This window comes from Lagopus leucura, unplaced genomic scaffold (genome assembly GCF_019238085.1).
Source record: "Lagopus leucura isolate 7727_CA_CO unplaced genomic scaffold, USGS_WTPT01 Super-Scaffold_73, whole genome shotgun sequence".
NCBI lineage: Eukaryota > Metazoa > Chordata > Aves > Galliformes > Phasianidae > Lagopus > Lagopus leucura.
In genome coordinates this window covers 22,231,501-22,256,818 of record NW_024962252.1, presented here as the reverse complement: position 1 = coordinate 22,256,818, position 25,318 = coordinate 22,231,501, and the positions used below count along the sequence as shown (strand labels likewise).

General features: G+C 36.2%; 2 protein-coding genes across 2 annotated transcripts in view; both read right to left on the bottom strand.

Moving 5' to 3' along the window:
• The window catches only part of RIMS1 (regulating synaptic membrane exocytosis 1), a 184,833-nt gene extending 167,153 nt beyond the window's left edge, over nucleotides 1-17,680 (bottom strand). The window contains exon 1 of the mRNA XM_042879863.1: nucleotides 17,650-17,680. The gene's annotated coding sequence lies outside the window, so the exon portion shown is untranslated. The remainder of the gene's footprint in view (nucleotides 1-17,649) is intronic.
• LOC122191905 (regulating synaptic membrane exocytosis protein 1-like) overlaps nucleotides 16,049-25,318 on the bottom strand; it is a 106,319-nt gene continuing 97,049 nt past the window's right edge. The window contains exons 2-3 of the mRNA XM_042892313.1: nucleotides 17,650-17,863; nucleotides 16,049-16,096 (exon numbers count right to left, since the gene is read on the bottom strand). Of these exons, the coding sequence (XP_042748247.1) occupies nucleotides 16,049-16,096; nucleotides 17,650-17,863 (262 nt within the window). The remainder of the gene's footprint in view (nucleotides 16,097-17,649; nucleotides 17,864-25,318) is intronic.

Genomic DNA, 25,318 nt, shown 5'->3' with positions numbered 1-25,318 from the left:
TGAAACCAGGCCTCTAATGTGCATGCAATTCAGTGACATAGATGGTGGCAACATGGTAAGCTTTCTCCTGCAGCAGCCAGTGGCCTTACCACCCTTCTTCTAAGACAGAAAGCAAAGAAAGATGTGAAATTCTTCCTAACTAATCTGTTAGAGATATTTATGATATCACACACAGATACAAAACTAAACACAACCCAGACAAACTTGGAAATGAAAGCTTAAACACAGTTATAAGCAAACTATCAGCTTGATCCTTCGTGCTTTAATATTTTTAAGCAAGTGTACTTTTAGTGAAAGAGTAAAATTCAGATTAAATAGTCACACTATATTTTCACATTATTCATATTCAGTTTTGAAATTTAAAAAAATCATCATGGTGGAAATATATCTACATAGAACTTGGGGGATGTTAAGTATAACACAGGACCTACCTATAGGCAAGTATTTTGCAAGTATTTTGCAACAGTTAGTACTGCCCAGTAAGGGCTTCAGCACAGCACAAAGTAGGCTTATGTCCTACACAATAAATATATTCATGATTCACAATCTATCCTAGACTCACATTTAACTTTGTAGCTTTTTTCATAGAATTAAAAATACTTTAGCTTTATATCACGTAGGTAAGCACACCAAATACTTGTAGCACAGAAAGCGTATCTTTCCTGCTTTGTTATAATCACTAAAGCTTCTCATAAACAAACAGACTTTTTTGTGCAACCTTCTGCCTTACAAAGATCAGCAATCTGGCCTCCACTTCTGAAATAGCTACCAGACCATTCGGAGAAACCACAACATACCATATGAGTTGGCTCAACATGTTATTTTATGGCCCTACCAAAAAAATGACAAAGTTTCTGGTTTGGGGTTTTTACATTTCATCTTTGTTGATCCTACCTTCTGGGATGTCCATGGTCCTTTCTTTTAATTCTCCCACCTCTTGCTCCAGGTGCAGAGTCTGAGGCTAAGTTGGTAAAGTCTGTGCTATCTGTGCTATCAAGCTCGAGCACAAAGGAATCTCAGTAAATCTGGGATGGAAGATTTGAGGAAGGGGAAGAGAGAATATCAGTGTTCTACAACAAATTTGAGTTGATATCTAAGATTTTTTTATTTTTTTTTTTTTTAATTGGGAAAAGCAATACTTTTTGGCAAGGAAAACTGGATTTTCAGGGTAGTAAAGACTACAGAGTGACCAAGAAAGGGATAAACAACTGTGAGTTTGAATATGGATTAAGAAGACAAGGTTAAGGAAAATGGGGCAGGAAAAGGCAATAGGAGATTCGTGCCAGCATAAGAATATCAAACATTTTTAAACCAAACTAAACAATGCACTGTTACAGCCAATTCACAGACCATCACTGGTATCAATTTCAAGAGGTTATCATCCTGAATTTGCAGTACTACTGGAAGATTACACAGGGAAAAAGGAGAGTTTCAGTAAGGTAAGATGACGTAAAACAGTGCAGAGCATTACAGTAATGATATTTCATTATTTGATGTAGCTAATGTTACAAAAACAGGTTCAAAAACTGAGATCAGAACTTTGTTAGATGATCATAGAATCATTCTGATCTACTGCACTTACCTGTATATTCAGATATCTAATGAGGCTTTGTATTTCCTAAACAAATAGAAGACATATAGTGTAGTGATGATTTAAGGCTATGGGGGGAGAAGCAACAGTTAATTACATCCTGCCCCTTTAGCATCAGAAATAGAGGAATGCATACTGCATGATGATACAAAATAGAGGGACTATGAGTCCTTAGTCCACATTTTCACATCAGTGAAAAATTTGTGCTCATATATATACAGTTCAAACATAATTTTATGTTCAACAGAATTAAACAGTCTTTTCAGCTGGGTAATTAATTTGTGTATCCCAGGTTTCTGTGCAGAAATGTAATGCCTGGTTAGGTCCCCATTAAGTGTTAGTTCCCGATGCATCTGTACTTTACTTATATAAGGGAAAGGGAATTATTTTGGCAGCCAAAAAGAGAATTTCTTTAGTCCATGCTTTACAGATGGTAGCCTTCCGATAGCAACAGCTTCCAGAGCTGGTGGTGCCCATCTACAATTGCCTAAGGTTAGGTCCCCTTTCCTGCTTACAGATGTTAGCTGTATTTCATGTGTTCAGAACTCAGCTGTATTCAGTGTAGGTGAACACTAAACACAACCACAAGGCGCAAGGTTTATAGAAAGCAGGAATATTTCTGATCACATTATAAATCTGAAAATAACTTTCACATATACACCAGCCTTTTGCTGGATTCAAAAGGCTTGACCATTTATTGAACTGAGAAGATCGCTTTGACCAATCTATCTTATAATGTCCCTGTGAATAGTACCATCCCTTTCAGTTCTGACTCAACCCAACCATGGTCTCAGGAATCCACCTTCGAACTTTTATTTATTCACATTATGTAACATAGCCACCAGAGCCATCCCAGCCAAATAAATCAACTTTAGCTGTTTAAATCCAAAACAGATGTAATAGACAAATCAATTTAATCCTCATCCAGTTACAGTTTTTATGTAGTTTGTTCTACAATATTTTATTCCAGTAAATTTGTTGTTTCTAAAATGTGTCTTTAATCATTCACTTGTATTTCTTTATTATTTAATTAACTCTATAGTGAATTTCTTAATCAGGTCAGTAGAGTATATATTAATAAAGTCAACACTGTTCTAATCTGGTTGTCTCCGTAACTTTTACAAGATTATATTAAAATCAGTTTACTCCAGCTTTAATATAACTGGTTTACTGGTGGCTATGCTATTCTTGTCCTATAGTATTTAAAGCTTTCACTTCACCATTTCAGCCAGTCAAAAGAGTACAGTGTAAGAAAGGAAAACTTGTGGAATGAGTTGGCATAGGATGAAAATGCAAAAAGGCAGGAGCACGTAAGTGGAAAGAACCAAAGCTGGGTGAAGAGAAAAATTACAGAGATAACAACAAAAAGAAGAAAAAAAATTCAGAGAGAGGCGATAAAGAGAAAATAGGACAAACACAGTGAAGTAACCACAGTACTGGAGAAGCAACAAAATGGGGTTGTCTTGTCACATACCAAGGGTTATTTCATTTGGAACAGAGATAATGCGTGGGCATGTAAAACGTATTTCAGGGGAAACTCCTTCCTTTCCTCAGACCTATACTGGGATTCTGTTTGATCTTCAAGAGTTTAACACTCCAGTTTTTCTCAGATATATTTATTTTGGCTCTAAAGGTCAGAAAGAGATTTTGGGACTCTGGGTTCTTTCTCTCTTAATAAAAATGCTGTTAGGCAAACTTTATTATTTATTCAGATAAAATCAGACTAAGACACTAACAAAACTATACACACACGTACACTGTGACAAACCATGTAACAAATGAGCTTCCTAGGACTCAGCTCACAGCTGAAAGCAGTGGCAGATTGAGTATGATAAACTAAAGCTCTAAACAGAAACAAAGCACATCCACTAGCTTTAGTAATAACCACATGGCATTACTATCCTCTATTTGCAAAATCTTCAAGGTTGGTTGCAGCTGTTTTTTTTTTTTCCTCTTTCTTTTCCCTCCTGCCCTGCCTCTTTTAGGGAAATAAAAACTGTTCTGTTGTCAAACACTAAAAGGACTTCTTTTCATCCCTAAAAACATAGGTAGTAAGAGCATTACCAGACTTGTAAGCTTTTATTGCTAGCAGAAAGTAACACTGCTGAAAGATTTAAGGTCCTCACTGAATGTCAAACTGCAAGCTCAAGCCAAGAGTTCTTCTTTATGATTATAATGGCTGTTTTTCAAAGCAAATCAAAACGGAAATTACTTTTTATTTCAGTTTCTATTTCTGCATGTATTCACTTATCCTCCAGAAAAAATACTACCTTATTTGGAATTTAATCAGTTTGGTTGGAAAAGCTGCTGAGGCTACGCCATGCCACCTGAATCTGGAAGCAGAAGAAAGTTAAGAATATCATTCTCTTTACTTGTTTGAAGCACAGGTATTGTAAATTCATTGCACTTTTTAATGCAATACTGTGTAATAATTAAACTAGAAAAGATAATTACTAGGCAGCTAAGGTTAGCCATCCAGAGTGCCCTCAGACAAAGGAGGAAAAAAAGATTACAGTACATATCTTTCAGTTATTCAAGAAGATAAACTGGTAAGAAACAGTAACTATATATATGCTGAACAATTTATATACAACAGAATAAAACCAAGAACAGAGGAAAGATGATCTATCAACTCATAAACATCACAGTATCTACATTTATAACACAGACAGAGCCAAAAAAAGAAAAGAATACTAAGTGACCTATGAACAGCTTTAAACTAAGATACTAAGATGCAAATTGCTGTCAAACAAAGTGAACACTGTACCAAGCGAAAGGGTAGACAGTACAGGGGATACGAGTTTTGAGAAAACAGCCAGAACATTCAGATTACAAGCAATGTAAGCTGTACATCAGGAAGTTATTCTTGCCATAATTTAGCATTCCTCAAACAATTGCTTTTGGAAGCAGTTGTTAAAGCACATACGTCTCCAAATCTGAGACGTATAATTGACATTGATGTATAATAGAGATGTTGACAAACTCTGTGTATAAAAGATTAAAGGATCATCTCCCTTGAGAAAAGGGGAAATAAAAAAAAAAACCTTTCAAAGTACAGTTCCAAAAATATACATGCTTTACAGTAAATATAATCACAGAATCATAGAATGGCCAGGGTTGGAAGGGACCTCAAGGATCATGCAGCCCCCCCGCCACATGCAGGGCCAAATACAAGCTGTTACTTCATGTACTAAATCAAAGTATTAAATCCAGCAAATTAACTGAAAACAGCAGCACTTATAGATATTTATGGTCAAAGAAAAAAAACTATTTAAGCAGTATGTGGTTAGTTCATATCCTGACACTCAGTGACAGAAAGAAATGACTAAGAAAAGAGCAGATAGAGCAGTGTAATGGGATTCAGCTGCCTATACACTGGCATGTAGTTCTATCTACAATGCCTTAATGTTTCCAAAACATGGGTATGGAGCCATCAGATATGACACCAGAGTTATCCAAGATTCACTTATACCCTGGGGAGCTGCTGGAGTGAAGCTCAGCAGTATCCAAATTAGAGCAGATGCCAATTCTGAAAAGCAAAGACCCCAGCTGATATAGTTCAGACAGCTAGGGAAAGATTCAGAGCAAATTCAGCACCAGTCAAAGCACTCAATGTCTTTGAGGTACGATGACTGGATGACTGCAGTTAGTGTAATGAAAGTGTAAACACAGCTTACACATAATGCAGAGGTTTCTATTTGGGACTGATTCCTGCTCAATCTGACAACAGATGTACTGTCCTGGTCTCTTGTGGACCCTCAGCAGCCTCCTCTTTAGCATTCTGCAGAAGTGACCATGAATAAAGCTCCTCTAAGGTGAGCAACAGGCTCTACTAAACACTATCTGACTGATCAGAAAACCGTACACTTAGGTCTATAGAGCAAAGAGGCAAAACCCACAACACAGGATGAACAGATATGCAAGGATGAAGTTCTATGTATGAAGAAAGTGACCAACAACAACAACAAAAGGAAAAAAAAAGCAGAAATATTAACTCTTCGTCATCTTAATTCCCTACTACTCCCTGTTTCATTGTTCTTACAAGGTCAAGAATTTGTGTTCTCTTTTACCTTCTCACAGGACTGCCTATGAAATAGGTAAGGAAAGCCTACAGCTATAAAGGCCAATCCAAAGCATGCTAAGCAGTAAAGCTGCTGGGCTATGAAAGGTGTTTTCCTGCAGAAAACAGAATACAGAAGAGCAAAATGAGCCTTGTTGTATATTTACATGCATATGTAAACAATAAAGCATTTGTGTTGTGATCTCTTATCACACGCCGCAGTGATACAAACTGTACCACCACTAGTAATATCCTAAGAATATATAAAAAAATTCTTCAGTCATGACAACACAATTATTATGTGTATGTCAAACAGTGGATGTGAGACAGTGAGGCAGTGGGTGGTGCGTCTCAGCAGCAGTGACAGCAATGTAAAAGACAAGATGCATTCTGGATGGCCATGCACAGATGTTGCACCATGAAATGAAGGGCATTTCAATCAGCTCATCTCTGCAAACTGCCTAACAGAGATATTGAAAAATAGCATTCTGTAGCTGAGAATTTGCTCTATCAAACTGTGTTACTGTGATCTTTGCATCTGTTGTAGTTTCTACGGAAATAAATAGGAGGTACTACTTTCAGAGTGACCTACATATATGTTGTAATAAATTGTTGATAAAATAACATTTAACTCCAAAGCTGTCTGTGAACATGTTGGAAATTAATTGATGTGTTTTATCCTGCATACAGAAGTTGCACAGAAAGTGATTAAATCTCAGACTAAGTAACTTGCAGCTCCTTAGAAATCTCTACCTAGATTTAAAAATTATTTGGTGTTATTTCCTCCTTAAATCAATGCAGATAACACTTTGTTCAGATTTTCACTTAATCTCTTACTGGTCATTAAACAACCAGCAACAAATATTTTATAATGTTTTATATAGCAGCTTTGGGAAGAAGCTTATTTATCTTCAAGGGAAAAATGAAATGTAAATGCATCCAAGAACTCTGCATAATGTTGCAGAAAATTTCTCTGTAACTATTATTACTATCCTCAAATTCATATACTATATTTATAAACCTAAGGTATATGCATGACAAACTATCCCTCACTAATTGCAGTATTGAAGATACACAGATGGAAGTAGCCATCTGTTAAGTAAAATCTTAAATGAATATAAATGAAATAAAATGCTCCAGAATCCAAAAGGTATAAAAGATACAAAATCACAGACAGGAAGTATCTTTATCTAGGACACAGCACTGCTAAAATTACACTGAATTTTAATCCTGGATGAGGATTAACGTTATTTATAATAAACAAATAAAAAAGAGAGAGAGAAAGAGAGAGCAGGAGAGCAGAGATTACATCTAGTCCTCATAATCACTTTGTTCTCTGGAAGATTTTTCTGCTATTTGTCAATTTCTCATAATGTTTAACAGGTCATAATCTAATCAAATGTCTCTTTGCAGCAAGATCTCTTTTTAATCAAAATATCTCTATGTTTCTGGGATGACAAAATAACACCAGAATTAATTTTATTAATTTTGCTTATATTCAGTTATCAAAAACTTCTATAAAATCACTTCTGCACAATCATTCTTTGCCTGTCTCCATTGCTTGACTGCATCTCCTCACTTTCCAACCATGCTGAGGCCTGCAGCCAATTCCATGCCATGCTCCTGGACAGCCCCAACTGAATGCATTCAGTCACCATGTAGATTTACACTGCCCAATTTTTTCTCCATCCCAGCAGAAGCTGTGTGATAGAACACCAAAACAATATCCCTTGATTTGCCAATTAGTGGAACTGCATCTATGGCCCACATGCATAAAAGTGTGAATTTGGGGTACATTTCTGTGAAGCATTCAATAAGATGCTCAATATTGTGAATGTGAAAGGATTCTGACTGCCAGAAGTCCATCTCTTGATCAACAGCCTTCCTCAGACACGAGGAACAGATGAGAAGTATAGTAACAAGCTGACAAAGCACAGGCACGGCCATCACCAGTGCTTGTCAGTGATAAAAAAGGCACTTTGATGTCTATTTTCAAAGCATTGGACAACATGAAGTAATTTCCAGTGACTAGAATCACTGGACAAATGCACAGTCAGAAAGAGAGCATGGGCTCACCCCATCCTTGCTCAGCAAGAACATGCTGGCTTTCACATTGTACTCTAACTTCAGAGCTATAAATCTACCTGACAAAATGAACTTATCAAATACATACAAGGTCAATTTCAGAGAAGCTAGATGTGGAGCAATTAAAGTTACTTATGTCATTCACAGTTTGCGGTCTCTGGATTAGCCATCTCTTTTATCCCAGCTCCTTGGTTTTATCCTCAGAGATGATGCCTCCACACACTGAGATTCAGTATGGAAAAAAGATCACCTACAGCACAATTGAGACAGCTAAATTTATTTTAATGTATTTAAATGTATTTTACTACTTTAAATGTTAGAGCAAATGTTATGAATATACTTTCTCCACATCTTTTTGCTTGTTTTTCTGTTTGTTACCGTGCATTACCTCCTTAGCTCTTTATTCCACAACAGAGAGGATAATGCTATATTTATTAGACATAGTGTGTAGTGTTTTAGAAATCTCAGATGCCAACCACTCCTGCATGGCTGACAACCAACACATTATTCTATTACAAAAATTAAAATAACAGAAACACAGTAAATATTTTCCACAATACCTACAAGGCATATTGTTTGCTTGAAGTGCAATATAGCAAACTAAATTCAGAAATAATAATGAATGCAAGTCTCATATGGCTATGAAAAAGCACAGCAATTTTGGACTATGAGATACCAGAAAGCTAAGAGTCTTATTAACAAGATCAGATTTGTCTTGTTATCAAAAGGTAATAATAAATATATTTCATAAATTTCATTCATGCATGAACTAAAGGACATGGAAAAGTAGTACACTGGGAAAAATTCAGACAATTAAATGTCCACAATGTGCTGAAGGGAGGCAGTAACATTTCCAAACAAGTCTGGTGACCACTCAGTTGAAATTACAGTTTGCTATGCACTGTTTTTCATGAACTTAAGGATGACATTTGTTTTCTATTGACATAGAAACATACTGAATTGAGCAAACAACTGGAGGAGCAGAAAACCAGAAGAGAAACAGGTTCCTGAGGTGGCAGTACTTTGAAAGTGATCCCATGCAATTCTTATAAAGCAGAAGTCAGTACACTCAACAACTAAGCTAAAATGGTGACCACCTCCAACAGTAAAGATCTACTGAGATCTACTGAGATTACCTTGGTTGAAAAAGAACTGATGGGCTGGCCATATTCCCAAATAACTAACCTTATTTTTCTAATGTTCAAAATCATCTACACAGATATCTGTCAGCAATATCCAGCCTTATTCCCAAATACAGCAGTATGAGACATAACTCTGAATTATTGGCTGTGTAAGCTTTAAATATTTATTTTCAAAGTAAATCTCAGAACTTACTGAGTCTTAATAATGAGTCAGCAATAAAAAATTGTTTTTAAAATGTTCCCATTACAGGAAATCACCCACTAAAAGAGAAATGCACTATTTAAAATCAGAATTGCAATTCTATGTGTCACTACTATTATGGGTATCTGCAAATCTTTCTGATGGCACAATCACAAGCAAAAAAAAGCAATGAAATGCTGTTAATATATTTTCTATCTGCTATAATTCATAAATAGATGCAATAAAAATTAAAAAGAAAATTGATTTAATGCATATGAACACATCACTTTTGCATTATCTGTCTGATTCTTTTATCCTAATTTTATGAAATTATATGTATGTGTAAAAATGTTGATAGACGATGATCAGAATTGTGTCTGTTTCATACCAGGCAATTCCCATTTAGATTAGACCACACATACCTACACTGTCACATCAAATCTGTAAGTTCATATTTGATTGTTTTCAAAACTGCAGTGCACTGAATAGATAAGGATCAGAATTTATTATAAAGTTACAGTTCTTAGTATAGTGTTGATTGTTTTAATGTATATGAACACATCAAACAGAAACAGACTCTTCTCATGACTTCATACTGTGTTTCACTGTTAATATTTTCTACTTTCTTCATCCTCTTACCTAAAGAACAACACATGCAGGAAATCCCATCTTGGATGGCAGTTACTAGAATATGTGTCCCCTTCTTTTCAGTATTTATCTGCAGTTGAAACTAATTAACTAAGATATTTCCCTTTACACAACCCCCTTAAGCCATTTTATTTACAGAAACTTAGGGAAATGATTCACTATATTTTCTGTCAGATAAGTGAATAAAACTCTATGTTCCTGCATTTTTGAAATACAATTATTTCTCAAATCCCTAATATCATATTTCCCTAAAACTTTTGAAATTTCTTGGATCAAGTGATGCAAGACCACAGTGAACAATTACTATTATGCAGTAACATAATAAAAAGGACATCTCCTCTTGCAATAAAAGGAAATCAAGAAAAACCAAGATCTTATTTTAGTCACAGGTCAAAGAATTTCAAATTCCTATGGAAAAGCATTCGAAAACAGAGGTTCATACTATCATATTTTTAAATTTTAATAATCCTTAAGAATATATTTTTTAAAAATAAGGGTTCTTTTAACCCTCTACTTATATTAAATAATACACAGCTAGGAAAATAGCATCAGCCTGGGAAAAGAATGAAAAAGCAACAAAAACATTCCCTTCTTATTTGACTGAAGACACAAAGCAAAATGCAGGCATTGAATTTCTTTTTTTTCCATAAAAATAAGTTGAAATATAAATAATGATTATTTAATTGATTTAATTACCTTGAATGATACGCAGCTTTTAAAAGTCACTAAGATGTTTCATGAGAGCTGTAATCCCTGTATTAGTGTATATACACCAGGGTTATGCACATATATTCATATATGACATATGCAACATAGAGAAGTCTACACAATATATGCTTATGCATACATAAGAAGAGGTGATATAAATTTTTTTAAAAAGCTTTATTGACTTTTGGGATCTTATCAATATTTAATTTCTTTAACAGAAACTTTTGCAGTGGGAATGACTACAATCAAAAGTATTGCTGACTTTTTCTTAACTAAAAAAAAAAAAAAAGCAAAATATAATTCCCCATATTCTTTATCTTGAATCAGATAACCTGAAACAAAGGTACTTAAAATACAAAGCAAAAAAAAAAAAAAAAAAAAAAAAAAGAAAAACCAGTTTGGTATTAACGCTGCAGGGAACTGAAAGTGTGGATTTTGCTATTTTTTTAATTTAGCCTCCATTGTACTACATGAGGTTTCCAGCATCACTGAAGTGGTGTCTCCACAGATCACCCTATGATGTAGCTTGCATGCTAACAGCAAAAATAGCAATAAAAGACTCAGCAACCCTTAATCATAGATTAAGAACCAAGGTTACATCAGTGATATTTTTCCTTGGCCATCAGCAGTAGAAAAGTAGGCTGCTTGAGTTTGGCTAACAGGGAAACAGAGCCTGGGTACAGCAACAAGTACAAGACAGAAGTTATTGGTTCAATACTGCATTAAAGTGATAAGAAGAACAGCAGTCCAGTGACTCTTGTGCAGTCAAAGCATTTATAAAGAACTCTTGAGAGCAGAGCCTGCTTTTTTTTTTTTCCTCCCATGCACAAGAAGTAAGCAATCATTTTTGCTAGGTAGACACTGAAAAATGGGCAAACTGTCAGTTGAACATGGTTGCTTCAGCAAACTTGGTGAAGAACAAGCTAACTTTAAGGATTTATATGAAAATTAATGATAATGATGTTTTGTTTGACAGTGAACTAAGTTTTGCCAAAAAGGAGAGGAAAAGAAAGAGCTCTGCATTTTACTTGAGCTAGAATGCCTCAGCTTACTGAACGGCTCTCCTTTCCCCCTCCCTCCTCATCTGCTGAAAGCAGTAGTGATTACTGAAAAGCAATGATTCTTCCCTGACACATCTCAAATTTCCACACAATCTCAAATTTTTTTGGAGACAGATTACACTAGGTGATACAGAGATAGAATTTATCCACTACCACTTTCCAATTTGCCACAAAATTTTTACCTCCTGAGGCAACTTTTCTAGCGCTACATCTGTATTATTGAGAACTTACATACATTATCCTTTTAAAGGACATAATTTGGTATAACAGTTCCATGAAAGGAAATGTAAAACATTCCTGACAATCCAGTCATTTTGCTCTGACAGTTTTAACGACTTTCTGTAAAAACCATCAATACACAGCTGAACTTCATGGCATACGCATTCAAGCTGTTAAGACTTAAATTACCAGCCATTATGTAAGCAGTTTTTAAACATACTTCAACAGAACTGAACGATAAACAGTCTTTAAAAACACCTGACACACAATTATGGAAGTGTATCCAAGTTGTCTGTCTTTCAGTGTAATTCACTGGCATTATACTAAAGTGAACATAATTTCAGTGTAACCTAGATCTGAAACATAAAGTTCTGATATTTCACAGTACTGACAATCACCATCACTTTCTGCTATCACATACACTTAAGTCCAGTTAAATTAGTTCTCATCTATCCATAATGTATTTTACATCCTGATCTCCTCCCAGTCATTCTTGTATATAAACAGGAGAATAAGTAAGCAAAGTGTTTTGCTCTACATTTCTGAAAAACAAAGGAAAGCAGTAATAAATCTATTTTTCATCATTTGTTCCGAATTCTTTTCACTATAAATCAGAACAAAAATCACAGTCTGAATGAAGTCTGTACAATGGCAGGTTGCTAGGGATAAGCACATAGCTTAAGCTGAAGCATTGGTCTACCACTTAATTCTATTTATGTTCTAAAAACATCAGTTAGTTCAAAACACCCACAACAAAATACTACAATTTTAGTTTGAAGAAACTGTATTCACTTATTCATGGCTACTTTTGCATCCTACAATATATCTCCTTATCCATAAAGAAAAAGAAACAGAGTTTCTTTCCTTTTCAGAGACTCTGAGAGAGTCTCAGAGTTTCTTTCATCTGTCTGCAAAGGAAACACACCTTTCTACAAGCAAGTATCAGGTCAAAGCTTTTAGGGGAGCAGTGCAAAGAAGGTCACATTATCAGGTGGCTTTCGCAATGCGGTGCTCTGCTACAATTGCAGTAAAGAAAGGAACAAGCAACAGCAGCCAGGATGTTGAGGGGGTGGAGCAAAATAGGCAAAGAAATGCTGGCCAGGTGTTCTATTGCTTCTCCACTGTCCTAGGACTACTTATATTGGTAGATCACATCAGAGAGAACAGTAAATAAAAAGGAAATAATAGCATTAACAAACCCACCACTATTTTGGCAATTAAATTGCCAAATAGCAAATATAGCAGAAACACAAGTATCCAGAGCTAAACCATTGACCCAATAAGGAACTAACAAAACCTAGAATGTGATCCATCAAATTAGAAAAAGTCAGTCCAGCCTGATTTTCACTGAGCACCTACATACATCACTTCCTTCAAAAAGGCTTACTCATAAAATCCTCTTACTAATAGTCTGCTTTCTTAAAAAGCATACACAAATTTTCAGTGCACATGTGGTGAAATAGGCTGCCATAGCACAACATCATTTTTCAATAATAGAGGAAAACACTTGTAATTCATAATTCATAATCACCAAGTGTTTTGAGTGAGCTCAGTCACCACTGATATTATTATTAGCGTCATTAACACCACGAATATTCTCACCACACAGCTGTACCTAAGCCAGGTTTAAACTAGATAGCAGTCCCCCTATCTGACAACGTGTCCATTTAATACCATCCGCCCGAAATCACATGGAGAGATAAGCAGGCACAGGTCAGTAGTATGAAGAGCTAGCCATACTCAAAGGACACGGAAGAGCTAATGATACATACTTAATAATGCATTTCAACATACTATAGTAAGAATCACTGAAAGGTACGTGCCTCATTAGCTACTAGGTTGTACCAATTATTGCCAAGTAATTTTGTAAATGCATGAGTCACCGAATTCCCTTAAGCCTAGGTTATTGACCAATTCCCATTACAAAAGATGAACGTTTTGGGATGTACTTTACTGTTTTAAAGAGGGAGAATATATATTAAGTTTCGCAATATATTTGTGAAACAGCCTTTGGTATACATTTGGCATTTTCTTGAAAAGGTAAAGAATGGCTTCAAAGGGAAGCCACCTTTGTAGTTTCCCATGAAGCATTTTGTCACCTCTAAACAACTTTAAAACAATCTTAGCAAAAGATGACAGCTGCATGGGACCTCTTACTTATCTTACAGTCAGAAGCAATCAAATCACAAATTCTTTCTTAAACTTATCAAATTCAACCTTTACAATTTTATTGGCTGGTTTTCCTTCCAATAAATTACTTTCTGAAATCTTTAGTGATGGTGAAAATCTCTTTCCAAAAGCACTTACGGACAACTTACATCTACTTGCTCTTATGTATTCACTGTTCTTTAGATTAACTGTTGTTCTTATTTTTAAAACATTGTATTTCTAAGCATTAACTACAGTTTCCCTACTTTTTGTCCCTCTGATCTCTCTGTAGTCCTCTTCCATATGATGAATTCTACAATTCTTTTATCATCCTTTGTGCCTGCCACATCTTGAATTTATCAGACAGGTAACACATAATACACAACATCAGGTGAGATCTCATTAAAACTACCAATGTGGTTTAAAACTTCAGCACTAAGGGAAATACCTGAAATCTAGGACCATGCTTGATTTTTCCTGATTTCTCTGTCCTTTCCAAGTGATGAACTCAAAACTTGTAGGAACATCTAAACATATTGAAAAAGTCTTTACCATCATTAGACTCATTAGATTAAAAAGGAGGTTGTCTCTGCATGTATGCTGGTCAGGTATGTCAAGCCAGTGAAAAGAAATTAAGAAAAAAGATATTTTTCTGGTGTGGCCCTGTATAAATTATACAAATTGCCTTGCTTGTAAGAGACATTATTTCAGGTATGTAATCATGTTTTTTAATTAATTCATATCACGTGGTCTGTTAGCTTTCAGAGACAGACATGGCTTAAGCAATTGTACTTTGTAAAAAAAAGGTGTCTCTGTTCCTCACACAATTAGGACTAATTATTAGATATTCTCCCTCTGACTACCATGACTTTTCAGCTGTTAAAGGGATGTGGTTCATCTTCACCATGAGGACAAAAGGACATAGCCTTCTATGTCGCTGTGGCATTTTCTCAGCACGGGGAATCTTGAAGTTCAACACAGCAAAACCTAAATCAAGGCAAGTGCAACCAAGGATATCTTTAATTGAATTTTGGACAATCTAAAGAAGTCAAGTATGTCTTCAGTACATATTTCTTCAGAGCACTTCAGCGTAGTGAAGTCTGTTTTCTGGAATCTAAATGACATTATCATCAAAGATGCAATCTCTAATGCATGTGCACACTACCACAGCTCTAACTATGCAGCAAAGTTTTGTTCAAAACTGAGGTGTGAAGGATTTCTCAATCACATAAGCAGGTCAGGTGGAGTTCAGCTGGATTGTTCTCCAAAATCTATGCAGTTACACTTTACTGAAGAGGCACTTTCAGCATTTAAGAACTTTGCTGTTTCTTGTCACAAGTGCACTATTCTTCCAGTGCACCCCAGTGGATTCATCAATGATGCACTGCTTCATCAATAACAAGATGGCACTTCTCATGCTATCCTAATCTAATCCTTAGATAAATAAACTGGAAAAGTCCTGTATTATTTCAGCACTTTGTTCAGAGAATCACACATTAAAAAGTACAATGAAGGTTTATCAAGTTATATTTCATAGTAACCAAAACAAAAATCGTGTTCCAAGAATACAACTGCTTATGAAAAAAAAAAAAACAAAAACAAAAAACCAACCAAAAAAAACCCCACTACATTGCAGGGCCAACAGAATACATCACTATTTGATCCCAAGGAAGCTTTACAGTTTCCCAAAATAGTAGCTGCACAGTCTCAAAAGATTCACTCCATGTTGCTCACTATATCTATGCACAAATTCTAAAGGATAAGTTATCCTTTGCCTAGGCAAACTACTTCATAAAAATCAGAAAGATGACTTCCCTGAATTTTTGCTGCAGCCAGAAGTGAAACACAACAAACTACATAAATCAGTGTAAAGTTACATTTCAATTACTTTAGATTTCCTGAAGCTGATGGAAGGACTTTGCAAGCAAAAAGTCACATTATTAGCAAAAGTCGTTTTTATGAAATTAAAAGTTAATATATTTTATTACCTTCTCTATTTTTCAGACTATTAAGAATCCTGAATTTCTAATTAATTCCTTACATCATCCTAATGTAAATCAACACCCTTGGGTTTCTTGCTGAGCTAACTTTGAAGGGTTTGTTCACCTAAGGGATAGGAGAGGCCTGGTTGTTAGGTTTTCTGTGCTTCCTCCCTCCCCTTCTGATCATTTTTTACATAATATGTTTCCCAGTTAACTAACAACATTATAATAATAAATGATAAAAAGCATGGATTCTAACCACTTTGTCCTCCTTTGGGAAAGCATCCAAGGAAGCAGAAAAAAAAAAAAAAAGAAAGAAAGAAGAGAAAAAGAATAAAATAGGCAAGTATTAACAAGCAGATTTCAAATAAATGCAATTCTAGTAACTCTTTACAAAGAGCTAAGAATGTAAAACAAGCAAAAAAAAAAAGCTTTAAATAAAAATGTCACACTACTGCATGTGTAGAAAATGTTTTCCCACCCTAACCCACAGAACCATGAACAAATGAAAAATAAGTTACAAACAAATGGAAACTTTCCATTTCCATTTCTGTGACTCAGAACAGTAGGTGAAAAACAAATAATATATATTCAGTTTCTTTCTGAGTAAATACAAACTGCGTTATATGCACTTCCATTAATAGTACAGCCAAACACATCCAAGTGAACTGTATTTTCACAGACTTGCTCTAGTGATACCACCTGCAGGTGACACAACATAATGCATCCATTTACCTTAAAAAACGAATGTATGAAAATTTCTGCCCAAGACACCTACATCATTTTTTCAGAAAAAGAATTCAATGTATTGTACTCACAGGTACACGAGGGCTATGGAGAATTTCCAAAATAACGAGAAATGGGTATTTTTCTAAGGGTTTTTGTTTGTTTGTTTTATATCAAATTTCAGAAACCCTTTTCTGTTGAGTTTTAGAACAAAGAAGATGAAAAGGCCACAAACTAATTCTACTGTGGACGTGTTTATCTGAAATAGAACTGATGGCCACTTTTAACTGAATTTGCATTGATGGGAAGGAGTAAAATTTCACATACAAAATATCAGCATCTTAAGGCCGTATTTGAAAATCATCATCTCATGATAGTCAACAAAATCATGTGCAGTAAAAAGAGTATTTGTAAAATGTTCTGAAACACACTGGATGATCAGCCAAAAGCAATCTCTGAACAGTGCACTTCCAAATACAGATCCTTCCAGTCACAGACAGGTAACTGACCAGTTCTTCATAAGAACTGCCCTAACAGGGCATGTGGGCAAACACTTCCATTTTGTGGGGAGGCAAAGATTTATCTCACCTGTCCGAAAGTAGGGTATCTGATCCAGATCAATCTATAGTTTTACTTTTGAAATAAATTTTAAATAAATTTACAAAACTTTCTTTGTGGTAAGGAAGACTTCTTCCTAACCAAAAAGTGCACTGTTTTTATGTAAGAGAAACCTATATGTATACAAAAAGCTCTATAAAGAAGAAATTTGAACTGAAGTAAGTTCAATAAAAAAAATCTTAATGCGGAGATTGGCCTCAACAAAAGGGTTTTTTCTTTCATTCTCCAAAACAAATTTCCTTCGAGCCCCCATTCAGTAGAAGTATACACTATGTACTCTTATCTGTTCAGTTAACTCTGCGAAACCTGAGTATCTACAAAAACATTAGATACATTATTCTACTTCACATATACCTCATAGTGAAGTGATGAATAAAACACTGAAGTAAAATGAAGCATGAAAAGCCAAACTTAAGGTGAACAACCTGCAGCGTGAAAATGTTAAGGCTTTTTCTTAAGAATACATATCAGAAGACTTACATTGTTTGATCGCAGAGAGACACGACCTCCACATCGAGCACAAAACTTGGTCCGGCAATAAGAGCATAAATGGCCACAACCATCTGCAAACTTTGTTTTATGACAGATTCCACATGTTGGAGCATCATCCTTGTGCTCTCCCTGGTAACGGCGGGCTTCTTCCCCTATCTTTCTTACTTGCTCTTTATAGCTTTCAAATTGTTGATGCAACCTCCTGCATAGATGAGAAAAAAGTTTATATAGCAAGAATAGGAGGAAACACTACTATTGTGACTTTCTTTCTTTCAATTTATAACTAAACCTAATATTCTTGGCATGTTCACAGTAATACCATAGCTCACATCAAATACACACCACATTTGGTAAAGGAAAAAATTAATACATATATATCAATGTTAGGCTTCCTTCAAAGCTGGTGAGCATATCACTTGACCACAAGCTGATTAAAATATACAGAGATGGCACAAAATACACAGCTTTACCTAGAAGCATCTACTCTGTGCAAGATAAAAGCTAAACATAATTGTCTGAGCAAATCTGCATTGACTTTTAACCATATATATATATATATATATATATACCAGTAAGTATGATCAAAGTCAAAATAAAGTAAGAGAGAGAGAAACTCAATTGTCATTTGCAGCATTACTTCTGTTTTCAAAATCTAAATTGCTAGCATACATATCTTAAAGATTCCAACAATCGTATTACAATCACACAGGCACTAGAAGAATCTGAAAACAAATTCCAAAATCAAATCAGAATATTAAAAAAATGTAGTATTCCCTGGCTAGTGTTAATTACAGAGATCTCTGAGGCTTGCTGTCTCTTATTACAGAGATTCCTTTCAACTTAGCCACAGAAGTATCAACGAGCAGGCACATTTTTAAGATGAAGCAGGATGTTCAAAGGAGTAGCGCTTCTCCTTCAGCTATCCCACATCACAAGGAGAGTGAATCTTAGAAATGAATCATATAGAATTATATAGAATATAGGTTGGAAGGAGACCTTTAAGATCACCCACTTCCAACCCCCTGCTATAGGCAGGGACACCTCCCACTAGACCAGGTTGCTCAAAGCCCCATCCAGCCTTGTCCTGAATGCTTCCAGGGAGGGGGCATCCACAACCTCTCTAGGCAACCTGTTCCAGTGTCTCACCACTCTTACAGTAAAGCATTTCTTCCTGATATCTAGTCTAAATCTACCATCTTTCAGTTTAAAGCCATTTTCCCTAATCCTACACATCCTTATAAAAAGTTCCTCCCCAGCTTTCCTGTAGACCCCTTCAGGTACTGGAAAGCTGCTGTAAGTTCCCCTGCAGTCTTCTCTTCCCCAGACTGAAGAGTCCCAGCTCTCTCAGCTTGTCCTCATAGGGAGGTGCTCCAGCCCTCTGGAGCTTTTTCATGGCTCTGGAGCATTTTCATGGCTCTTCTGTAGACCCACTGACAGCTTGCCAAGCAGCTGGACAAACTGTTCTGCTACCCAAAAGACTCAGCTTCTAAGTTCGTTAAGGCAAGCATGTTCATTTATTTTCAACACCTTGAGCAAAGACCTCAAGCAGACCAAGTGGGCGAGTTACAGTAAGGCACGTACAAAGTTAAGGCTTTTTATCATGCTGTATGGCACCTACAGACTCTTCGCCCACCTTCTCAGATTTTGCTTTATATCTACATTTCCAAGGATAACATTAAAGAAGCATGAACAATCAATAGATTATTAATAGATACAGGGATTCTTGAGTTTAATAAATGGTTTGGGTAGGTGTGTTGTCTACTGAGATCTTGATAATAACTCAGCCACTTGCTCTGAGCTACTTACTCTCTTAGCACAGAGACTGACACCATTTAACCAATGCATTGCTAGCAAGAGATTCTCTTTTACTCCGGGATCTTTTTTTTTTAATAGGGTATTGTTTTGACTTTTTAAGAAATAAATAATCAGTGTTATTTACAAAAAACATTGTTTGGTGAAGTACTTTGGATATATTTATTCTATGACGACACTCATACTTAGAAAATAATAACTATCAGAAATCACAGTAAAATATTCATTCAATTTGGATATGAATATCACTGCTTGCACCGATTTTCACACTTAAGAATAACAATCTTATCTGGATGCATTCTACTGATGCAGCAATAGTTAAAGGGAAAGCTAAAATTCCAACTATTACAAAGATGATGTATTACACTTAGTGCTTTATGCTAATGAAAATCTTGGAGGAGGTAGCAAAGGGATTTTTTGTCTTATTTTTATTTCTTACTAGCCTCCTTAAAAAACCTTTTCAGTGATGAGTAAGATGAAGAAAGTAGGTCAATAGAATTAGGAAAAATACTGGAGAAACTTAATACTTTTGGCCACATTATTGGATTACACATATGATTTAACGTATTTTACACAGCTGATCACTTAGAATGCACAAAAACAACTGAAAACATTCAGGAATAACTATCATAACCAACTTAAGGAATACATTTAAATAACGGGGAGGTCTGTAATTAAATTTCCCTCTATATAAAAATATATTATTGAAAAGTGGAACCATGAAAACTAAATTCCGTTCTCCTCCACCATAGCAAGATTTAAAGCTCTGATTTTTAATGTGGAAAGGAAAGGAAAGCAGTGCTCCCATTCCTGCTCTTTTCCAATTATACACTGTACATTTGATTTTTTGTTGATCTTGTACGAAGCTTAAAAAGCACATTAATATAATGTTTTACCCTTCTCTGTGCACTAAGGGCTAGATGAAATTACTCACAACTAATTTAGCTGAGAGATTTATTTCTAAATCAGTATTACTTACAAATTTCTTACTTAATGCGTCATTGTATGATCAGCCTTTTTACATACAGTTTAAAAAACATCTGCTTATCTTGCATATATACATTCTGTGTTACTGGAAAAATTCTAACATACTCTGTATGACAGGAATGGAACTGAAGACAACGGCAGCAAATTTCAGGAACCAGCACACAAGGTTGTATGAATGCTATTTGCTGATGTTGGAGAAGAAGAGGCCATCAGAGATGTGCTTCACTCTCTAAGCTTTCAGGTCATTAATTCAGGCTATACTCAGAGACGCAGTGCTATCAGACTTCCAGGCCTCCAACTACACTTACATTTAAACAGAGCTGTGTAAATAGCTGCTTCTCTGCTACTGGGCTTAGTGAATGAGCTATAGGGGAAATTAAAGGAATTTTTTTCCATCAAAATCTGTTATTTTTCCAGTAGCAAATGCTAAAATACAGATGGATAATTTTCAAGATCGCTCCATAAGCACATTTTCATCAGATGCAGGAAAAATTTAAGTCTATTAAATATTCCTTAATGTAGCCAAACACTTAAGTGTTAGGTTAGAGACTTAATAACAGCACATAAAGTAAATGCAACAAATATCTATTCAGTCCCCTCTGACAGGACAAACAGGCCATGATGTAAGAGGAATACGTGCATGTATTTATACTATTTTTCATCATGCACTCCAAAACCTAGATAATTCTACTACTGACATCAATACCGCAGCCAAAAAGGGGAGTTCTCCCCTCCCAACAGTTTCCAAAGAATGAGGAAGAACAGAAAAAATAATACTGGAAACCATCCCAGTAGTTAACACTGATGATTGAGAACGTACATAAATTGGCATGAAGAAGTTTCACATAAATTTTCCTTAAAAAACAAAAACCTTCACAACACTAAAGTCCCCATCCAGTTGCATTCTATAACATGTACGATAACAAATACAGCTAAATTCAGTATTCATTTTTATGGTATTTCACATTCATACAGGTGGTATGTATGAGTGCGATCAAAAAGATGGGTGTGTATTTTTTGGGCACACAATACAACTAAAAAATATCTTCTGTTGCTAAGAGCCCAGTGGAGATGCGTGGTGAGGCACATCATAGCATCTTTTCTGGACTTGTAAGCACCACCCTCAACACCTTACCACAGATACACCAGCTGTTGACACCACCAATGATAATGACAATGATAACGACAAGAATAAACTGAAATTTTCATGCCTATAGTGGAAGACTTAAACGACTAACTTTTACCTTATGATCATAAACCCACATTTAGGTTTTCCGCTTTTCATTTCAAGAGAATTTCATCATGTCATATATGTACGTTTTCATTTGAAAATGCAGTATTTCACACTGATACAACAAACACTTGAAAAAATACCGGTAGGCAATTTTGCAAAGCCTTACTCATGTATTTATGGGCTACAAAAAAACCAGAAGCCTTAAAGGACACTTGTGTGAGTAACCATCTGACACACCATGAAATGTTTATATGATTGGTAGGACAGACAACAGACGTGCAGATATAATCCACAGTATTTACCGATCAGAAGGTGGCATGTCAAACCACACAGAAGTTATCATTTACGGTGGCTTTTTTTTGAGCTGGCCCAAGATGTACACTTATACTGCTGTAATCACCTCCACTAAGCACATCTTAAAACTATGGCCCAAAAATGCCATTTTTGATAAGCAGAATGCTATGACTTCTTAACTATTTTACACTTGCATTCCTGTTGTATATATCTGAAATATTTGCACATAAACACTGAAGATTAACAAGAGAAAAAATGGTGCCCTTGTGTACATATGCTCTGTTTGCACAGATCTTCTAAAAATGCCAAGATTTGGGTCACCTTTATGCACAGCTACATTTTAAATTATGTTTTAATGTAGTATGATATCATGTTTCAGTTACTGAAAAATCCAGCAGAGGGCAGTAAAGACCGCGTTTTCAATCCCTCTGTTCAATGACTCTTAAAATCTCTTGATTTAACATTATAAAAATATTACTCTTCCTTGTGTTTTTGTCAGAAGACAAAGTGCTGCCTTCTAGCTGACCTAACCTAAGGAACTGTAAGTGGCTGCAGCACAAATGAAAAAAAAGCATAACAAAAAGCAGTATTTTCCCATGTTCACCATGCATACTTGTGTTCACCCACACACACTCAGAAACACAATAAGAACACACAATTTTTTTACAGGACATCAATGAGACTTTTACAAAGTTCTGTTCTTAGCATTCTGTTTTAAAGCAAATTAAAAAGTGCTTCAAGAGTGCGAACTCAGACTCTACACATTAATTTCAGTTGCAGAAATAAACGTACAAAAGACGAATCTTCAGTAACACACTAGTATGATAACTTACAAAAAATGTACAAAATAACAGGAAGTTCTAGCACTGCTGGTTATTTAATATGCCCATGAAGGCAACTGCTAGAGCTAAAAATCTGACTTCAGGCAGTTGTGTCAAAGCTGTGGTTTGAAAACCACTGCTTAGCAGCTCCAGGAACACTGGGACTACCTCAGTGTCACTGGCTTCTCACTGCTGTGCCTGTGTTGCAGATCCTGATGCCCACATCACCTCATGTAGATGTTCCGAGAGAAAGCAGCAAGGCATCAAGCTTTTCCCTTAAGCACCAGCAGCACCTGAACTAGGAAAAGCTGTCAGCCTGCGATGGCTTCAGGGAATACACACTTTAAACAAAAAGACAAGACAAGCAACCATAGCAAGATGCTATATATTGTGCTATCTGAATTAAGGGAAATAGGTAGTTCAGGATGAACCTGGGATGTTGACCAGAAGAGCACCTTAAGTACAGTGAAGAAATCTAGATAAATCTTCTGCTTCATATATCATCACATCACATATAAATCTGTTACTAAAATTTATACCCTTACATTATCTGCACAAGTAGGACAGATCTAGGTTGAACGCTGAATTCATAATTCTAACTCTTCCAACTCTTCAGTTTTTGACAGAGCAAAACGAATGCATCAGCATATTTGAAGTCCAGGTGTTTCGCATGCTTGAGGTGCGCTGATTTTTAGCATGCATTATATCTATTCTGGTTGCTTCGTGAAGATCAAATAACCGTTAAATATATTCATACTGCAAAATACTGTACTTGTGATTTTGGATGTTTTGTCAATATTCCTTAGTATTGTTAGCTGGAGTTCTTTATTCAGTACAACCTGTCATTTTAAGAGCAGAGTATAGCATTTGACTGTAAAAGGTACTCGCCAAAGGCAAGCAACGTGAATGGACTTGAATAAATTGTAAACAGGTAAGAGCCTCATCAATCACTTCATCTGAGAGTAAAAAAAAAGGCCTTACTCGTGTAAGTGTAATATAAGCACTAGACCTGCTGCTTCTGGTCCCTTTGCCATTACCTACTATCAAACTCCACTCCTCTGCGACTTCACTTACCACTTTGTCAGCCCTTCCCTACTATCATTTCTGCGGAGAGGGACCTGGGTGTCCTGGTGGATGACAGGTTGGCCATGAGCCAGCAGTGTGCCCTTGTGGCCAAGAGGGCCAATGGCATCCTGGGATGCATTAAAAAGAGCGTGGCCAGCAGGTCGAGGGAGGTGATCCTCCCCCTCTACTCTGCCCTGGTAAGACCTCATCTGGAGTACTGCGTCCAGTTCTGGGCTCCCCAGTACAAAAAAGACAGGGATCTCTTGGAAAGAGTCCAGCGGAGGGCCACAAAGATGGTGAAGGGCCTGGAGCATCTCCCCTATGAGGAAAGGCTGAGTGAACTGGGTCTGTTCAGCCTTGAGAAAAGGAGACTGAGAGGGGACCTGATCCAGGTCTATAAATATCTAAGGTGTGGGGGGCAGAATGGCGAGGCCAGACTCTTTTCAGTGGTGAGTGGAGACAGGACAAGGGGAAACGGCTGGAAACTGCAGCATAGGAAGTTCCGCACAAACATGCGCAAGAACTTCTTTACAGTGAGGTGACGGAGCACTGGAACAGGCTGCCCAGGGAGGTGGTGGAGTCTCCTTCTCTGGAGATGTTCAAGACCTGCCTGGATGCCTACCTGTGCGACCTGCTGTAGGGAACCTGCTTTGGCAGGGGGGTTGGACTCGATGATCTCTGGAGGTCCCTTCCAACCCCTACAATTCTGTGATTCTGTGATTCATTTCACATGGGTCTCATCTCTCCCTCCTATACATTTTTCTCACATGTTTTTTTATATCATAATAGTTAATACAAACTATATATATGTCCAATAACAAAATACTTTTCCTCAAGATTCTACCTAGCCTGAAGGTTTCTTCAGTCTCTCTTGCTCAGACAACACACAACTCTGTTTCAACTCAGTTATTTAAGCAAGAATCTTCATTTGTTTCCCCCCTTGTTGCCCCTAACTTGGGAGTACTACCACCAAAACCATTCCATCATCCTCTTCCTCATAGGTCTTGATGTCTACAAAGATCTGGACAAAATATTAGGTTACTGGTATGCTAAAACTTTCACTTACCAGGCCAAGCAATAGAGACTGCTCTGTCTGCTCATATTGTTTTGTTACTTGCCTGATTCTTACAATGCAGGTCAAAGACTTTTTTTTTTTTAATGTGTCCATAAAAACCCTCACTGAGAAGGTTTATTGTCCATGACAAGCACTCCCAGGTAATATGGTAATATGAATCTCTCAACATTCTTCAGAAATTAATGAAATTAGTTTTTGTATTTCTTTTTAATCATTTTGTGATCCTTTTTGTTTCTGAGTCAGGCAATATGCTCACAGTTCTCACATCCACAATGAGCAAAATGTTTCCAATGGTACTTTCCTATATGCACGAAATCCTAGGAACCAAGAGCACTGTACTCACAAAGCATTTCGCTATGAGATTCATGA